We start from the raw sequence: 20,379 nt of genomic DNA, 5'->3' as shown, positions 1-20,379 counted from the left end.
TGGTGATGCAGAAAGCACTGTTTGCTATCCTGCGTATCCTTGGAGTCAACTTTCTGGTTATGAATCAGCAAGCTTACTAACTAATGAAATACAAGAGGGTCTGAGGAGTTTCCTCTCCACTGGACTCAGCTTATAGAACTGAGTACTAACACTAAAGCTAGAAGAAGCGGTACTGATTTTTTTTTTTTTTTTTTATGGTATCCACAGGAAGTACCTGCAATATAAAAAATTTAAGCTCCCTTAAGCAACTGCAATACCCCGAAATAAATGATCTAGAGACTAGGCCCAAAGTGTACAGTAGACAAAATGCTTCATAGGGTCCAAAATGTGAGGGACCTTAGCCGTGAGATAGCAGAGTCGGATGTGTTCATCAGCATTCCTACTCTGCACTGCTGTTGATGCACCTCTTAAACTTATCTTTGTACCTACATTTGCTTTTATGGGCTAACTCAGACAGATTAGTAAATTGAACTTTATACTTCTGCATTTTAAGAATCTAAAGCTTGTTATACGAACTTAAACCTTGTTACACAGTTCCCACGCAACTCCCCACCATTTTACATTATTACATCAGAAAGCCAAAAAACACATTTGAAGAAAAAAAGTTTATTTTTATTCATTTATGCAAAGACAGTATCAGCAATAGGTAGTAGGAACATTTTTCTCAGTTTAGAATTAATTTTCCATTTTGAAAGGGACTTAATATCTTCTTTACCTTACTCTATTAAATACTTCACTCCAACAAAGACAAAAATTTATTCCCTTACTTTTCCTTAAGGTCATATCGGAATAATTAGAATTAACTCTTTAGAATATAGGTATCATTTATAGAAATCTGGAGATTTAATCACAGAATGATGCATGTCAGAATGTTAAAAGCCCTAAAAAAACTATGGATAATTTTTTAATAGACAAATTCATGGTGCTTTCAATTTCTGAGGTGTAATAAAGCCCTCTTGGGAATTCTAAAGTTTAAAGACTCTATCCTTCGGATTCAGAATGAAAATTTTGAGAAATCATAGACCCCAGTGGGCATTAGTAATATGGCCCATAGTAACGACATTAACTTAGAGTCACCACGTTTTAGGGAAGAAGCCATTGAAAGAAGGGCCAGAAAGCCACTTTAAACACATGTCCATGGCAGATCAAATGATACTGATACAAATGTTTCCCTTAGAAAGGTATTATATCCCATTGCTACCATTCCACGGCTTGGCCTTTGAACTGCTCATACAGCTACTTCCATTCTTTATACCACCAGTTCTAAGAGCAAACCTCCTGAAAGACTAGTAAAAGAGGCTGGGAAAACAAGACTGTGAGTATAGCAAAAGGGCTCTGGTGCTCTAGCTGTGTGGTCACAATATAAAATGAGGACACTACCTAATCTAGAAACAACATTAACTTTAACTCTAGCAGATTCTTAAGATATACTTACTAAACAACTTTCGTGATTTAGAAATACCAAAACTACCTATTTTGCCTCTTCTGGACATATTTTATTTTACAAAAGGAAATATAACAGGCTAAAAAACAAAAATAAAAATCTATTTATAGCAAGTAACTAATACTTCAATGTTTTTATAAAAACAATTCCTTTCAGATACTCTGACTGACCTTTGAGTGACATAAAAAAGCTGCAGCATTCTTTAATACCAGTATTTTGCAAATTTCACATACAGCCATTAAGTTTAGCATTTCAAGGAACAATTTTTCTTATAAAAAAGAAGAATGGTAACTCATTGAGAAGGTTATATACCCCGTAAAGTTTAGTTTGTCTTGGATCCTTTAAAAAATTAGGCCCAGAATTTTAGTTATCCCAACTACTATCCCAATCAAATTGGACATACATATGTGGATTCTAGATAAAAGATAAAATACTTTGAATAAACATTATGACTCACTGATTGGACTGTTTGCTTAGAATCTGTTTTACTGGGTTTGGATAAGACTTCAATAAAGCTAACTATACATTGAGTTCCACTGATTAAAAATGCAGTTTTAAAAATTCTGCTTTTGAGGTAAATTTCTAGATAAATCATAAATGCAAAGCTCAATACTGAAATATTGTACTGTTCACAGGTACTTCTTGGAGAAGTGAAATGCTTGTGTTCAGACTATCAAAATTCTTAGCTTTCAAATCAGGTTTTAAAAACTTTTTTGAAAATCAGTATTTGCTTTTAAACACTTAAAATCCAAGTTTCAATTTTTTAAAAATCCTTGCAGATAAATCTTAACATTCTTTCAGTCGCGATTATTTGTTACTTTAAACTATATATTAAACACAGAACCAGGTTCTAAATAAACATCTAATGAAGAACAGTTTCAGTGTTAAGATAAAAATAGAGAGTCTAATAATACAAGTTATACCCAGTGTGATTTACCAAAATTCAGAATTTCTGTAATAGTGGAAAACTTTTAGCTTAATATTCAAAACCAGCAACTTCCCATGAAACTAGATAGCTGAGAGGATCCAACAGATTTAAATACTGCCAAACTTCTTCTAAAGCGATGCACTCTTTTACCCTGGAAAAGACAGAAATAGTCCTTTTATTTTACTGAAAATTTCTGATGACTACTATGGATCTGAAAGTTGTCAAAACTTAAACCATTTGTTTTGGGTTTAAACATTATAAATAATGAGGAAAAAAGATGATTCTTTTCAGGAAGCATATTTGAACACTGGGATAACAAATGTACCAAGATGGCTAGTTTTATTAAACAGTTAAAAAAAGAAATCAATAATTAAATAAAACAAATTCCAGTAAACTGAGAAATAAAAGGACTTAAACTCAGTATCATTTTATGTACTTCTTAGTTAATAATTTTGCAGTAATGTCCCAAAGACAGCTGGTAGAAAATGTAATTGTAAAGAATACTTTTTTCACTAATTGAACTGCATTTAATACCAACTACAGCTTGCGAACAGCTCTCCAATCTGAAATTTCATGTTTTTAGATTAAAATATGTAAGTTTTGGCATTTGAAGAACATATCATTAACCTGTGAAGACATATCATTCTTTAGAAAGGAAGATAAAACTTTAAAATACATGCAAAACTTTCTTTTCACTCTATGTTGCCTGCAGATGTGCAGAGAGAAGTGAGAGGTCTTACAAGGAGGAATGGGAATGAGTGAAACGAGTAATAACATTTCCTTTTCTACAAAGCTGTGCCCTTTTTTTAAGACTTCAGTTTCATTTTCATATAAACAAAAGTGGCTTCTGGAAGTTACCTCATCTGTCAAAAGAGTGATAATCAATTTAGGTTAAAATCTAGAAAACTGGTCACCAACATGTATCTTCAGAGGTCATGTAGGAAACAAGATTGTGAAAGGGCTAGATAACTAAGACAATGAAGAGAAATCGGCTATGGAAATTGTAAATACATTCAAAAATATCTCAGGCATTCTAATTCAATATAACAACGTACAGTCAATTAAAATAGGTCTAAATGTCAGACAACTGCAGGATGCCAACTTCTGATTCCTCTCCCAAATAAGCAGAAAACTCTGGAAGTTTCAAAGCGAGTCTTTTGTCTACCACCAGGTGAGAACTCAAGTTTAAAAAAATATTTTCTGGGCTGGACATGGTGGCATACGCCTGTAATCCCAGCACTTTGGGAGGCTGAGGCAGGAGGATCACTTGAGCCCAGGAGTTCAAGACGAGCCAGGGCAATATAGTAAGATTCTCTCTTAAAAAAAAATCTTTTGGCTGGGCACGGTGGCTCACACCTGTAATCCCAGCAATTTGGGAGGCCGAGGCGGGCAGATCACAAGGTCAGGAGATCGAGACCATCCTGGCTAACACGATGAAACCCCATCTCTACTAAAAACACAAAAAGTTAGCTGGGCGTGGTGGCGGGCACCTGTAGTCCCAGCCACTCGGGAGGCTGAGGCAGGAGAATGGCATGAACCTGGGAGGCAGAACTTGCAGTGAGCCAAGATCGCACCACTGCACTCCAACCTGGGTGACACAGTGGGACTCTGTCTCAAAAAAAAAATTTCTTTTTAACTAGCTAAGTGTGGTGGTGCATGTCTGTCGTCCTATTTGGGACGCTGAGGCAGAAGGATCCCTTGAGTGCAGGAGTTTGAGGTTGTAGTAAGCTGTGATTGCGACACTGCACTCCAGCCTGGATGACCAAATGAGGTCACCGCAAAAAAAAAAAAAAAAAAAAGAAACAAAAGACTATCTTCTGCTTTGAAAATCACTTAAGTACTACTGTAGACACCAATGTAATCAGAATTTTGGGCAAGATAAGCTGATGTACAATTCCAGTTCTTTCTTTTCTAAATTGTACTATCTATGTAGAATGAAGCAACAAGAGAACAAATGTCAAATTTAAATATATTTACTCCATGTTGCAAAGATGTTAAGAACTTAATTCTGCTATCTGGCTCTACTCTTCTACATTATACAGAAGATTCATAATATAACCCTTTAAAAAGGCTTAGGCTTCATCCCATATCCATTCACAGACAAAAAAAAAAGCTAGTTCTGTTGTAAGACACAAAGTGATGGTTAAACATTTTCTTTTGAATGTAAAGTGTGTAGCCAGTTTTGACAAATCTGGCAGTTCCACTAAAGGTTAAATATGACTTAGCAATTCCATTCTCAAGTATATACGCAAGAGAGGTAAGCACGTATGTCCACACAATAACTTGTACATGAATGTTCACAGCATTAGTTATAACAGCTAAAAAGTGGAAATAATCCAAATGTCTTTAACAGACGAATGCATAAACAGAATAAGGTAATATCTACAAATAAAAAGAAATGATTAAGTTCTGATACGTGCTAGAATATTGATGAACCTTACAAAGATTATGCTGAGTGAAAAAATCCAGTCACAAAATGCCACATCATTATGTATGATTCCATACACAAGAAATCTCCAGGACAGGAAAATCCTTAGAGGAAAAAAGTAAATTAGTGTTTGCCTAGGGATACACACAAGTTCCAGGAAAATAGCAGGTGACTGCTAAGGTACGGGGGTGATTTTTGAGGTGATTTAAATATTCTAAAATTGATTGTGGACATGGTTGCACAACTTTGAATATATGAAAAAACAGTGAAGTGCACATTTTAAATACATAAATTGTATTACTGGTATTATTTTAATAAAATTGCTATTTAAAGAACACCTTCCCTTTATTAACCATAATATTTTTCTCCCACCGGACTGACCAAGTTAGTTCTTTTTCGTATTTATAGACTTAGAACCACAGGGACCCAGAAACCTTTAGTCCTGTACCTTCTCATTTTAGACTTGTAAGAATTAGAGCCTTAATAAAAGATTTATCTATCCAACATGGACAGAAAGTGGGATCAGAAGTCAGAGCTTTCTGGAATTCAACTAGCTACATTCTCTTCCACTTCACCAACTCTGAATCAACCTCTCTTTCTACTCAACTTTTTACTGCTTCATTTTACCCCTTTTCTCCCTTCACACTGTTCAGGTGTATCATCTGAGTAAATCATTTCTTTTCTTCTCTTTAGTCCAATATGCATGTATTAAGTTCTATTTTTTTTTTTTTTTGAGACAAGGTCTCTCACTCTGTTGCCCAGGCTGGACTACAATGGCACAATCATGGCTCAGTGCAGCCTCAACTTCCCAGGCTCAAGCGATCCTCCTGCCTCAGACTCCTCTGGAGTAGTTGGCACTACAGGCATGTACCATCACAACTGGCTGATTTTTGTATTTTTTTTGTAGAGATGGTGTTTTGCCTTGTTACCCAGGGTGGCCTCGAACTCCTGAGCTCAAGCAATCCACCCACCTCAGCCCCCCAAAGTGTTGGGATTACAGGCGTGAGCCTCTGCACCCAGCCAAGATCTTCTTTCTGTATCTAAAATTTTCTTTTACTATTTGGTCAAGGTAGTCAACTAACTCTCTTCTCTAGTAAACCCTTTCAATTACAAATTTCTGCTGCAGGATTCTTCCCTAAATTTGACTACATTATATCAAGGCTCGGCAGCAGAAAATATACTGCCAGGTAAAACCCACACTGGTTTACTGGGTTACAGTCAAATGCCAACAGTTCAATTAAATGTTCTAGGCCGGGCACGGTGGCTCATGCCTGTAATCCCAGCACTTTGGGAGGCTGAGGCAGGTGGATCACGAGGTCAGGAGATCAAGACCATCCTGGCTAACACGGTAAAACCCCGTCTCTACTAAAAATACAAAAAATTAGCTGGGCGTGGTGGTGGGCGCCTGTAGTCCCAGCTACTCGGAAGGCTGAGGCAGGAGAATGGCGTTAAGTAAACCTGGGAGGTGGAGCTTGCAGTGAGCCTAGATGGGGCCACTCACTGCACTCCAGCCTGGGCGACAGAGGAGACTCCATCTCAAAACAAAAAAAAAAAGAAAAAAAATTCCTCTAAGAAAGCCCAAAATACATGTGCCACAAGGAAAACAGCTAACTTGAGAGGGAACAAGTGTGCTTTTTAATTATGCATGCCATTCCTTTCATACCTTGAAGCAGTCATCTTGAGTAACAACGGAATTTATCAGTCTCTTCTCTGGATTAAACAGACAAGATACCACCATTTGTAAGCTTCGGTCCACAGATTTCTGAAACACAGAAGTTTTCAGTAATGTAAAGACAACTCTTTCTTTCACTCACTCTTAATAAGGGTGTGTTTTGGTTTTTCCTTTGAAGGTTTAATGAACATATCAGTTTATTTCTAAAGAAATGCAAAAATGCTAAAAGAGGCTGGGAGCAGTGGCTCACATCTGTAATCCCAGCACTTTAGGAGGCCGAGGACGACGCATCACCTGATATCAGGAGTTCAAGACTATCCTGGCCAACATGGCGAAACCCCTTCTCCACTAAAAAATACAAAAATTAACTGGGTGACGGGTGCCTGTAATTCCACCTATTCGGGAGGCTGAGGCAGGGAGAATTACTGGAACCTAGGAAACAGAAGTTGCAGTGAGCCGAGATCACACCACTGCACTTCCAGCCTGGGCGACACCGCAAGACCCTGTCTCAAAAAAAAAAAAAAAAAAGAAATTCATAAAAATGTGATTCATAATTCCTGCCACATATCCTCAGTATGTAAGTTTTCTGACAAATTGAAGAATTATTTTAGAACCTTAGCGATAGAATACTGGTTTAAAAAGCTGAATTTGTTAAATCCCTAAGTGAATTCCAATGTTTCAAGAAAAAATACTCAGAACAAAACTGGACAATTATACTGTAAGAGTTATGTTTTCATATTTATTCACATTTTAAAATCCAATATCAAATCAAGGAATTTACACAGCAATGGGACTTCTTGGGTATTATACATATTACCAGCACATCAACTACTTCCACACTCCCACCTGTCTAACAGAACATATGTGACGCAAGAGTGACAGTACTGTTATTACAGAAATTTGCACTAATGATAAAAAAAAGAAACAACCCTGTCTATTTCAGTATTTGAATAATTACTACTGACTTCACCACTGTTGGAAACTTCTGCCACATATAATGTTACGGAGAGAATGCTTATTTAAATATTTTTCACTGCTTAAGATCAAAACTGTTGTAAAAGAAAAGGGACATACAATTCATACTAATTCTTCTTTTGAGTAGAATTCTAGAGGAAACCCTCCCATAGCATTCTGCCAAATCATATTAATACAGTATTTATTAAAGAATGGCTTTTTAAAATTAGTGAAACTGAAATACAGGAAAGGACTTGCTGAATCAGAAACTTTAGGTATATACTGAAAATTTGGGGTATCTGAAATTTCAACAACCTTTACATTAACTGCTGAGTATCAGTCCATTATTTAAGCTCCATGATTTATGGCTAACATTTTTAAATTTGGGCAAAAATGTTTGCTTCTCAAAAAAAGTTATTCAAACTAGAAAAAAATATGAAATATATATTGTAAAAAAAAAATTCAAAATTAGATGTTTGCCTTTTGTGGGCCATTTCCAGAGGGTGGGGTAGCTTCATGAATTCAGCATTCATTTAGCACAACATCACCTCCTGTATCAACTTCACTACAGTGACAGTTAAGAGCTGAATAAGCCTATATTTAAAATAATGAAAGTGTAATTAAACAGATAATACAGATACGTTTAAAAGCTACTTATTTATTCCTCAAAAAGGTGAGCTGGTATCAAAAGTTTCAATGTAGGTTGTGTTGAAATTCAATTGTGTTACTTCAGAAACCTTGTTTTAAACGAAAAGTTGAAATGCATTAAGGCAGCCTTTTGTTTTAAAACGTCTTCCAGGTATCAACATAATCAGAGGTAGAAGGATTCTAAGAAACAAATGTAGTTAAGGGAGTGTTTTGAGAATTTTAACACTTACTATATCCTTCAAATATCCAATCGTGATGTAAGACAGCAGCTCTGTTGTATTAGAGGTAATACTCTTGTTTTATTCCTATTCCTCTTTAAGAGTAATTAATAGCAAAACATTTCGGTTTCTCTTCAACAAATGTTTTATGGCTAGTAAAGCCAGAGGCATATTCTAGGCAGATACATGCTAATTCTAAAGCCAGTTAATACCGCCATTCCTGGATTATATAATCTATCAACAAGTAACTGAACACTTATCATTATGTGGACCAGCCACTGTTTCAGCACACAAAAATGTGAGAGACAAAAAGGCACTGTTGCTCTCATGGGAGTTTATAATTGGGTTAAAAATAAAATAACAAAACATAAAACATTAATATAAAGAACCATTTAAAAATATCTATAGGCATATATGGCATAGAAAAAAAGTCAAGAAAGATGAGGAAGTATACGTTTCACTAATTCACTTTACTCCATAACCTCTTTTGCTCCCCAACAGGCCATGGTGGTAGCACCTTAAAAAAATAAAAAGAAGGAAACCAAAACTATTAAAATATTCCTACACATTTTCAAAAACTCATGAGATACACAATATTGAAGCACTTATCATGCTGGCTCATTTGTTATTAAAGTGAAACAAACAGAGTAAAAAAAAAAAGAAGTACTTTATGTTTCTAATCCCTGATGTTCTTGTTACTTTTATACATAAAACCTCGCCATGTTCCCAATTTTCTGGAGTTGGCATTGTGGAAATCTCAAGGATACTAGTTTTTTCAATTTATTACTTATCACCATAGATATGATTATGGGTCACAGATGTAGTCATATCTATGAAAAGAGGCCCAGAGAACTACTATCATGAAGCAGCAAGCTAAAATAAAAATATAATTGGAATTCTGTGCTCTAAGAATGGGATGATAAAAAGACGAAAAAGATGAAAAAATACATGCTGAAATATAGAAGGGGACAACGAATCTCAGAAAACTGTTTTACAGAAAAGTTATTGCTAAGTATATCCCTGTCAAAATGTTAATTCATTACTTCTAAATAATACAGAGGGCTTCATTCTAGACCATTGCAAGTGTTTTCCTAAATTTTAGGTACATTTCACTAGTTTAAAATGACACACTATTCAGGAAATTCATATAAACAAGTTAAAGGCTTCAATAATATCTGAAAACAAATCATTTTACTCCCTCTTCAATTACCTGATAATTATATACAGGCAACTGACACCCAGTGGTGACCTGACCTGGTGAATTTGGATAAGTAGGATATGTCTGAAAGTAAGTTTACAGAAAGAATGAATATGGTAAAACATCTTTTTAAATTAGAAAAAAATATTATTCCCAAAATAAAAAAAATGAAAAACTAAAATATTTATTAATTTTCCGTATAAAACAATGCAGAATTCTAAATGAATGAATGACTTTAGGAAGAAATAAATATTCTCTGTCAAGTGCTAAGCCCCTTTGGGTGGGGTGGGGGAACACACAAATGACAAAGTAGTGACTATTTCACCAGGCAAAGTTCACCTTACTGACACTGTGTACTTATGCCCACCCAGAAGTTGTTTCTTACACTGCTGATAAGGCTCCATTAAGACAGATCTCAATGTAAGTTAACTTAATACATTTGCTATTTCTTTGTCAATATACTTCCAGATAGTTTTGTGTTTGACAATATTACAGGGTAATATGTAGTTCTCCTACAGATGTTATGTTTTTTTTCTGTACTTCATTTTGAAAAACTAAGGGCAGTGTACAATCCAAAAGTGGAGAAGGACAGTACAATGTCTTATATGTTTCGATAAATACTTACTGTTTGAAAACATATAGGAAGCAGCATACATGAATACACCCAAATTCAGTAATGGCTCACCGTAAATGTTGGAAACAAGTAGGGCTTTGTCTCTAGCCATTGTTCAGAGAAGAAAAAAGAAGAAGAGGTATATCCTACACATTTCAAGTACACAGAAAATGTCAATAAATGAGAGACACTGAAGAACTATTTCCCTACTATTTTGTTACTTTATTTTCCATCAAAGAAAATGTCTTTTAAACTCACACATAAATAAAACGGACTAAGAAGAAAATAGACGTTATTTATCACCAATAAGTGATAGAGTATGTCAAATCCTACTGTAAATATCAAAGTAATCAGGATCAGAGAAATTACATGCCAGAAATTCACAGGATTTATAGGTACAGTAAAATAGGTCAGAAATCTATACATTCCAGACTGAGAATATATCCCAAAGTCAGCAGTTTATATGAGGAGTCACCTGGAAATCATTGCAAGTAAAGAAGAGCTAGATTAATCGCTATCCTTAAAGAATAAACTAGGCAGAAACATTAGAACAGCTGCTTTCAAATGTTTTCAGAACTAGGTATAATGGGGGAAAGAAGTTCAGGTATTTTAGAGGTAATACTCTTTTTTTATTCCTATTCTTATTTAAGAGTAATTAACAGCAAAACATTTCTGTTTCTCTTCAACAAATTTTTTGTGGCTGGTAAAGCCAGAGGCAGACCCTACGCAGATACATGCTAATTCTAAAGTAACATTAATACTATCTTTCTTAGATTACACAGTCTATCAACAAGTAACTGAACACTTATTATGTGGACCAGCCACTCTTTGAGCACACAAAAACCTGAGAGAGAAAAAGGCACTGTTGCACCCATGGGAGATTGTAACTGGGTTAAAAAGAAAGTAACAAAATGTAACACATTAATATAAAGAATCATTTAAAAATATTTATAAGGCATAAATGATATGGAAAATAATCCAGAAAGAACAGAAGTACATGGTAGGCTAATTCACTTTACCAGAGGTACAACCTACCTCCTTTGCTCCCCAACAGGCCACTGCGGTGGCATCTTAAAAAAAAACAGGAAAACAAAATTATTCAAATATTCATAAACATTTTCAAAAACAAATGATATATAAAATATTGAAGTACCTATGCTGGCTCCTTTGTTATTATAATAAAAGAAACACAATGGAAAAAAGAAGTACTTCATGGTTCTAATTCCTGACATTCTTGTTGTTACTTCCACATACAAATACGAAACCACACCTTTTCCCCAATTTTTGGATTTGGCATTGTGGAAATCTCAAAGATGTTACTACTTTGAACTTATTATGCTACATATGATTATTGGTCATAGAGTCCTCTCTACTATGAAAAGAGAACCAGACAACAATTGTCGGGAAACAGCCTACTAAATGAAACTATAATTTGAATTATGTGCTCTAAGAATTGGGTAGTAATTTTATTTACTCTATATCCCTAAAAATTCATGAAAGTCATTCTGGAGCTTTCATTCAGCTATTTGACAGCAAAGATGAAAACTATATCCTGAAATATAGAAGGGTCAAATCTCAGAAAACTGTTCTACAGAAAAGTTATTGACAAGTATATTCCTGTCAAAATATTACTTCATTACTTCTAAATAAGACAGAGGTCTTCATTCTACACTAATTCTAAGTGTTTCCTTAAATATTAGGTACACTCCACTAGTTTAAAATGACCAACTATTCAGGAAATTTGTATAAACAAGTTAAAGGCCTCAATAATACCTGAAAGCAAATCATTTCATTCCTTCTGACATTACCTGGTAATTGTATACATGGAACTGATATCCAGTGGTGACCTGAACTGCTGAATTTGGATAAGCAGGAAATGCCTGAAAAGAAAGGTGGCAGAAAAAAAAGAATATGGTAAACCATTTTTTAAAATTAGAAAGAAATATCATTCCCAATGTAACAAAAATATTAAAAACGTTAAAATATCATTTTTCTACATACAACAATGCAGAATTCTAAATGAATGACTGACTTTATGATGAAAGAAATAGTCTATGTCATGTGCCACACTTTGGGTGTGAAGGGGGAACAAATGACAAAAGAACTGACTATTTCACCAAAGTTTACCTTATACTGTGTACTTATTCACACCCAGAAATTATTTCTTACACCGGTGATAAGGCTCCATTAAGACAGATTGCAATGTAAGTTAAATTTATACATTTGCTAGTTCAATGTCAGAATATTTCTAGACTGTTTTGTATCAGACAATATTAAAGGGTAATATGTAGTTCTATAGATATTAGTGCTATCTCTGTACTTCATTCCAAAAAACTAAGTGCAGTCTACAATCCAATACTGGAGAAGAGAAAGTATAATGTCTTATATGTTTCAATGAATTCTTATTGTTTGAAAACATACACGTAGCAGCATACATGAACATGCCCAGATTCAGTAATGCCGCACAGTAAATGACAGAAACAAGTAGGGCTTTTTTTCCAGCCATTGTTGAGAGATGGAAAAAGAAGAGGTATACCACACATCTTTCAAGAACATGGAAAACATCAACAAATTAGAGACACTGCAGAACTATTTCACTATTATTTTGTTACTTCATTTTCCGTCAAGAAAATGTATTTAAAGCTAACACATAAATGAAACGAACTAACAAGAATATAAACGTCCTTTATCAACATTAAGTGATGGAGTATGTCAAAACCTACTTTAAATATCAATGTAACCAAGATCAGAGAAATTAGATGCCAGAAGCTCACGGGATTTATATACATACTAAACCACATCAGAAATCTACCCATTCCAGAACCAGAATATATCCAGAAGTCAGCAATTTATATGAGGAGGCATCTGGAAATCATTTCAAATAAAGGATAGCTGGATGAACTGTTAAACTTACCAAAGAATAAAGTAGGCAGACACATAAGGAGAGCTGCTTTCATTCACTTTAGGTACTGGTTATAAGGGGGAAAGCAGCTCTGGTGATTTGGAGGTAATACTCTCGTTTACTCCTATTCTTATTTAAGCGTAATTAACAGCAAAGCATTTCTGTCTCTCTTCTACAAATTTTCTATTGCTGGTAATTCCAGCGGCAGAATCTACGCAGATACATGCTAATTCAAAAGCCACGTGAATACTACCTTTCTTTGATTATATAGTCTATCATTAAGTGGACCTGCCATTGCTTAAGCAAATAAAAACCTCAGGGCAAAAAAGGCACTGTTGCTCCCATGGGAGTTTATAATCGGGTTAACAAGAAAGCAAAAAAATAAAATAAAACATTGATAGAAAAATCACTTAAAAATATTAATAGGCATATACGACGTGGAAAAAAACCAAGAATGAACAGGAAGTCTATGTTTGGCTAATTCACTTAACATCAAGGAAAACATAATCCCTTTGCTCCCCAACAGGCCCCTATGGTGGCATCTTAAAAAAAAAAGGAAACCAAAACTATTAAAATATTCCTACACATTTTCAAAAACACATGAGAAACACAATATTGAAGTACTTATCCTGCTGTCTCCTTCTTTATTATAATACAAGTAACAGAAAGGAAAACTTGAGTACTTTATGTTTCTAGTCCATGACATTCTTGTTACTTTTATATTAGAAACTTCACCTTTCTGCAAATTTTCAGGGGTTCGCAATGTGGAAACCTCAAAGATACTAGCTCTTTCAGTTTATTACCATAGATATAATTATTGGGCATAGATATACTTGTATCTATGAAAAGAGATCCAGAGAATTACTATCCTGAAACAGCCAGCTAAAATGAAAATATAATTGGAATTCTGTGCTCTGAAAAGTGGATCATAATTTTATTTCACTCTATCTCCGTAAGAAAATTCATGAGAGTCAGTTTGGATGTTTCATTCAGCTATTTGACAGTAAAGATGAAAACTACATCCAGAAATGAAGAAGGGGACACCAAATCTCAGAAATCTGTTCTACAGAAAAGTTATTGCCAAGTTTATTCCTGTCAAAATATTACTTCATAACTTCTAAATAAGACAGAGGTCTTCATTCTACACTAAGTCTTTCCTTAAATTTTAGGTACACTTCACTAGTTTAAAATGACCAACTATTCAGGAAATTTGTATAAACAAGTTAAAGGCCTCAATAATACCTGAAAGCAAATCATTTTACTCCCTCTTACATTACCTGATAATTGTACACAGCCAACTGATAGCCAGTGGTGACCTGAACTGGTGAATTTGGACAAGCAGGAAATGCCTGAAAAGAAAGGTTGCAGAAAAAAATGAATATGGTAAAACATTTTTTTAAAATTAGAAAAAAATATAATTCCCAACATAACAAAAATATTTAAAAAGGTAAAATGTCATTTTTCTACATACAACGATGCAGAATTCTAAATGAATGACTGACTTTATGAAGAAAGGAAGATTCTATGTCAAGCGCTACACTTTGGGTGTGAATGGGAACAAATGACTAAAGAATTGATGATTTCACCAAAGTTTACCTTATACTGTGTACTTATTCACACCCAGAAGTTATTTCTTACACTGGTGATAAGGCTCCATTAGGACAGATTGCAATGTAAGTTAAATAAATATATTTGCTATTTCCCTGTCACAATATTTCTAGACTCTTTGGTATCAGACAATATTATAGGACAATATGCAGTTCCACAGATGTTATGGCTTTGTCTGTACTTCATTCCGAAAAACTCAGTGCAGTCTATGATCCAATACTGGAGAAGAGAAAGTATAATGTCTTATATGTTTCAATAAATTCTTATTGTTTGAAAACATACAGGTAGCAGCATACATGACTACCCCCAGATTCAGTAATGCCTCACAGTAAATGACAGAAATAACTAGGGCTTTTTTTCTAGCCATTCTTCAGAGAAGGAATAAAAGAGGTTATACCGTACATGTTTCAAGTACACGGAAAACATCAAAAAATTAGAGACACTGCAGAACGATTTCATTATTATTTTGTTACTTCATTTTCCATCAAAGAAAATGTCTTTTAAGCTAACACATAAATAAAACGAACTAAGAAGAATATAAACGTCCTTTATCAACATTAAGTGATGGAGTATGTCAAACCCTACTTTAAATATCAATGTAACCACAATCAGAGAAATTACATGCCAGAAGCTCACGGGATTTACATATATATATAATAAACATATCAGAAATCTACCCATTCCAGAACCAGAAGATATCCAGAAGTCAGCAATTTATATGAGGAGGCATCTGGAAATCATTTCAAATAAAGGATAGCTAGATGAACTGCTAAACTTACTGAAGAATAAAGTAGGCAGACACATAAGGAGAGCTGCTTTCATTCACTTTAGGAACTGGTTATAAGGGGGAAAGCAGCTCGGGTGATTTGCAGCTAATCCTCTGGTTTACTCCTATTCTTATTTAAGTGTCATTAACAGCAAAGTATTTCCCTTTCTCTTCTACAAATATTCTATTGTTGGTAAAGCCAGAGGCAGATTCTATGCAGATACATGCTAATTCTAAAGTCACATGAACACTACCTTTCTTTGATTATACAGTCTATCATTATGTGGACCTGCCATTGCTTAAACACATAAAAACCTGAGGGCAAAAAAGGCACTCTTGCTCCCATGGGAGTTTATAATCGGGTTAACAAGAAAGTAACAAAGACAAAAACAAAAACATTAATATAAAGAATCACTTAAAAATATTTATAGGCACTTATGACATGGAAAAAAAATCAAGAATGAACAGGAAGTCTATGTTTGGCTAATTCACTTAACGTCAAGGAAAATATAATCCCTTTGCTCCCCAACAGGCCCCTATGGTCGCATCTTAAAAAAAAAAAAAAAAAAGGAAACCAAAACCATTAAAGTATTCCTACACATTTTCAAAAACACATGAGAAACACAATATTGAAGTACTTATCCTGCTGTCTCCTTCTTTATTATAATACAAGTAACAGAAAGGAAAACTTGAGTACTTTATGTTTCTAGACCATGACATTCTTGTTACTTTTATATTTGAAACTTCACCTTTCTCCAAATTTTCGGGAGTTGGCAATGTGGAAACCTCAAAGATACTAGCTCTTTCAGTTAATTACCATAGACATAATTATGTGTCATAGATATACTTGTATCTGTGAAAAGAGACCCAGAGAATTACTATCGTGAAACAGCCAGCTAAAATGAAAATATAATTGGAATTCTGTGCTCTGAAAAGTGGGTCATGATTTTATTTCACTCTATCTCCATAAGAAAATTCATGAAAGTCAGTTTGGATGTTTCATTCAGTTATTTGACCGTAAAGATGAAAACTACATCCAGAAATGAAGAAGGGGACACCAAATCTCAGAAATCTGTTCTACAGAAAAGTTATTCCAAAGTATATTCCTGTCAAAATACGACTTCGTTACTTCTAAATAAGACAGAGGTCTTCATTCTACACTAATTCTAAGTGTTTCCTTAAATTTTAGGTACACTTCACTAGTTTAAAATGACCAACTATTCCGGAAATTTGTATAAACAAGTTGAAGGCCCCAATAATACCTGAAAGCAAATAATTTTACTCCTTCTTACATTACCTGATAATTATATACAGGCAACTGATATCCAGTGGTGACCTGAAATGGTGAACTTGGATAAGCAGGAAATGCCTGAAAAGAAAGGTTGGCAGAAAAAAATGAATATGGTAAACCACTTTTTAAAATTACAAAGAAATATAATTCCCAATATAACAACAATATTACAGAAGGGAAAATATCGTTTTTCTACATACAACAATGCAGAATTCCAAATGAATGACTGATTTATGAAGAAAGAAAGATTCCATGTCAAGTGCTACACTTTGGGTGTGAAGGGGGGAGAAATGACAAAAGAATTGACGACTTCACCAAAGTTTACCTTATACTGTGTACTTATTCACACCCAGAAGTTATTTCTTACACTGGTGATAAGGCTCCATTAAGACAGATTGCAATGTAAGTTAAATTAATACATTTGCTATTTCCCTGTCAGAATATTTCTACACTGTTTTTTATCAGACAATATTATAGGACAATGTGTAGTTGTACACACGTTATGGCTTTGTCTGTACTTCATTCTGGAAAACTAAGTGCAGTCTATAATCCAATACTGGAGAAGAGAAAGTATAATGTCTTATATGTTTCAATGAATTCTTATTGTTTGAAAACATACACGTAGCAGCATACATGAATGTGCCCAGATTCAGTAATGCCTCACAGTAAATGACAGAAATAACTAGGGCTTTTTTTCTAGCCATTCTTCAGAGAAGGAATAAAAGAGGTATACCGTACGTGTTTCAAGTACACGGAAAATATCAAAAAATTAGAGACACTGCAGAACGATTTCATTATTATTTTGTTACTTCATTTTCCATCAGAGAAAATGTCTTTTAAGCTAACACATAAATGAAACGAACTAAGAAGAATATAAACGTCCTTTATCAACATTAAGTGATGGAGTATGTCAAAACCTACTTTAAATATCAATGTAACCAAGATCAGAGAAATTAGATGCCAGAAGCTCACGGGATTTATATACATACTAAACCACATCAGAAATCTACCCATTCCAGAACCAGAATATATCCAGAAGTCAGCAATTTATATGAGGAGGCATCTGGAAATCATTTCAAATAAAGGATAGCTGGATGAACTGTTAAACTTACCAAAGAATAAAGTAGGCAGACACATAAGGAGAGCTGCTTTCATTCAATTTAGGTACTGGTTATAAGGGGGAAAGCAGTTCTGGTGATTTGGAGGTAATACTCTCGTTTACTCCTATTCTTATTTAAGAGTAATTAACAGCAAAGCATTTCTGTCTCTCTTCTACAAATTTTCTATTGCTGGTAATTCCAGCGGCAGAATCTACGCAGATACATGCTAATTCAAAAGCCACGTGAATACTACCTTTCTTTGATTATATAGTCTATCATTAAGTGGACCTGCCATTGCTTAAGCAAATAAAAACCTCAGGGCAAAAAAGGCACTGTTGCTCCCATGGGAGTTTATAATCGGGTTAACAAGAAAGTAAAAAAATAAAATAAAACATTGATAGAAAAATCACTTAAAAATATTAATAGGCATATACGACGTGGAAAAAAACCAAGAATGAACAGGAAGTCTATGTTTGGCTAATTCACTTAACATCAAGGAAAACATAATCCCTTTGCTCCCCAACAGGCCCCTATGGTGGCATCTTAAAAAAAAAAAGGAAACCAAAACTATTAAAATATTTCTACACATTTTCAAAAACACATGAGAAACACAATATTGAAGTACTTATCCTGCTGTCTCCTTTTTTATTATAATACAAGTAACAGAAAGGAAAACTTGAGTACTTTATGTTTCTAGTCCATGACATTCTTGTTACTTTTATATTAGAAACTTCACCTTTCTGCAAATTTTCGGGAGTTGGCAATGTGGAAACCTCAAAGATACTAGCTCTTTCAGTTTATTACCATAGATATAATTATATGTCATAGATATACTTGTATCTGTGAAAAGAGATCCAGAGAATTACTATCCTGAAACAGCCAGCTAAAATGAAAATATAATTGGAATTCTGTGCTCTGAAAAGTGGATCATAATTTTATTTCACTCTATCTCCGTAAGAAAATTCATGAGAGTCAGTTTGGATGTTTCATTCAGCTATTTGACAGTAAAGATGAAAACTACATCCAGAAATGAAGAAGGGGACACCAAATCTCAGAAATCTGTTCTACAGAAAAGTTATTGCCAAGTTTATTCCTGTCAAAATATTACTTCATAACTTCTAAATAAGACAGAGGTCTTCATTCTACACTAAGTCTTTCCTTAAATTTTAGGTACACTTCACTAGTTTAAAATGACCAACTATTCAGGAAATTTGTATAAACAAGTTAAAGGCCTCAATAATACCTGAAAGCAAATCATTTTACTCCCTCTTACATTACCTGATAATTGTACACAGCCAACTGATAGCCAGTGGTGACCTGAACTGGTGAATTTGGACAAGCAGGAAATGCCTGAAAAGAAAGGTTGCAGAAAAAAATGAATATGGTAAAACATTTTTTTAAAATTAGAAAAAAATACAATTCCCAACATAACAAAAATATTTAAAAAGGTAAAATGTCATTTTTCTACATACAACAATGCAGAATTCTAAATGAATGACTGACTTTATGAAGAAAGAAAGATTCTATGTCAAGCGCTACACTTTGGGTGGGAATGGGAACAAATGACTAAAGAATTGATGATTTCACCAAAGTTTACCTTATACTGTGTACTTATTCACACCCAGAAGTTATTTCTTACACTGGTGATAAGGCTCCATTAAGACAGATTGCAATGTAAGTTAAATAAATATATTTGCTATTTCCCTGTCAGAATATTTCTACACTGTTTTTTATCAGACAATATTATAGGACAATATGCAGTTCCACAGATGTTATGGCTTTGTCTGTACTTCATTCCGAAAAACTCAGTGCAGTCTATGATCCAATACTGGAGAAGAGAAAGTATAATGTCTTATATGTTTCAATGAATTCTTATTGTTTGAAAACATACAGGTAGCAGCATACATGACTACCCCCAGATTCAGTAATGCCTCACAGTAAATGACAGAAATAACTAGGGCTTTTTTTCTAGCCATTCTTCAGAGAAGGAATAAAAGAGGTATACCGTACATGTTTCAAGTACATGGAAAACATCAAAAAATTAGAGACACTGCAGAACTATTTCATTATTATTTTGTTACTTCATTTTCCATCAAAGAAAATGTCTTTAAAGCTAACACATAAATAAAACGAACTCAGAAGAATATAAACGTCCTTTATCAACATTAAGTGATGGAGTATGTCAAAACGTACTTTAAATATCAGTGTAAGCAGGATCAGAGAAATTAGATGCAAGAAGCTCACGGGATTTATACATATACTAAAGGACATCAGAAATCTACCCATTCCCGAACCAGAATATATCCAGAAGTCAGCAATTTATATGAGGAGGCATCTGGAAATCACTTCAAATAAAGGGTAGCTAGATGAACTGTTAAACTTACTGAAGAATGAAGTAGGCAGACACATAAGGAGAGCTGCTTTCATTCACTTTAGGAACTGGTTATAAGGGGGAAAGCAGCTCTGGTGCTTTCGAGGTAATACTCTCGTTTACTCCTATTCTTATTTAAGCGCAATTAACAGCAAAGCATTTCTGTCTCTCTTCTACAAATTTTCTATTGCTGGTAAAGCCAGAGGCAGAATCTACCCAGATGCATGCTAATTCCAAA

General features: G+C 34.3%; 1 protein-coding gene across 6 annotated transcripts in view; it reads right to left on the bottom strand.

The window, feature by feature from the left end:
• Positions 1-590: 590 nt before the first annotated feature.
• LOC749905 (deleted in azoospermia protein 1) overlaps positions 591-20,379 on the bottom strand; it is a 69,445-nt gene continuing 49,656 nt past the window's right edge. For 2 of the 6 annotated variants that reach the window (XM_063805060.1, XM_016944698.3), the window contains 7 exons: positions 19,049-19,120; positions 16,677-16,748; positions 14,283-14,354; positions 11,912-11,983; positions 11,139-11,173; positions 6,464-6,562; positions 591-2,523 (listed from right to left, as the gene is read on the bottom strand). In XM_063805060.1, coding sequence (XP_063661130.1) covers positions 6,499-6,562; positions 11,139-11,173; positions 11,912-11,983; positions 14,283-14,354; positions 16,677-16,748; positions 19,049-19,120 — 387 coding nt within the window. In that variant the 3' untranslated portion in view covers positions 591-2,523; positions 6,464-6,498. Of the gene's footprint in view, positions 2,524-6,463; positions 6,563-7,187; positions 8,810-10,115; positions 10,250-10,304; positions 10,579-11,138; positions 11,174-11,911; positions 11,984-14,282; positions 14,355-16,676; positions 16,749-19,048; positions 19,121-20,379 lie in introns of those variants that run through there. The other 4 variants (XR_010155013.1, XM_063805061.1, XR_008542164.2 and 1 more) reach the window with 4 other exon arrangements.

The sequence above is a fragment of the Pan troglodytes genome, chromosome Y (genome assembly GCF_028858775.2).
Source record: "Pan troglodytes isolate AG18354 chromosome Y, NHGRI_mPanTro3-v2.0_pri, whole genome shotgun sequence".
NCBI lineage: Eukaryota > Metazoa > Chordata > Mammalia > Primates > Hominidae > Pan > Pan troglodytes.
This window is presented reverse-complemented; position numbering and strand designations above follow the sequence as displayed.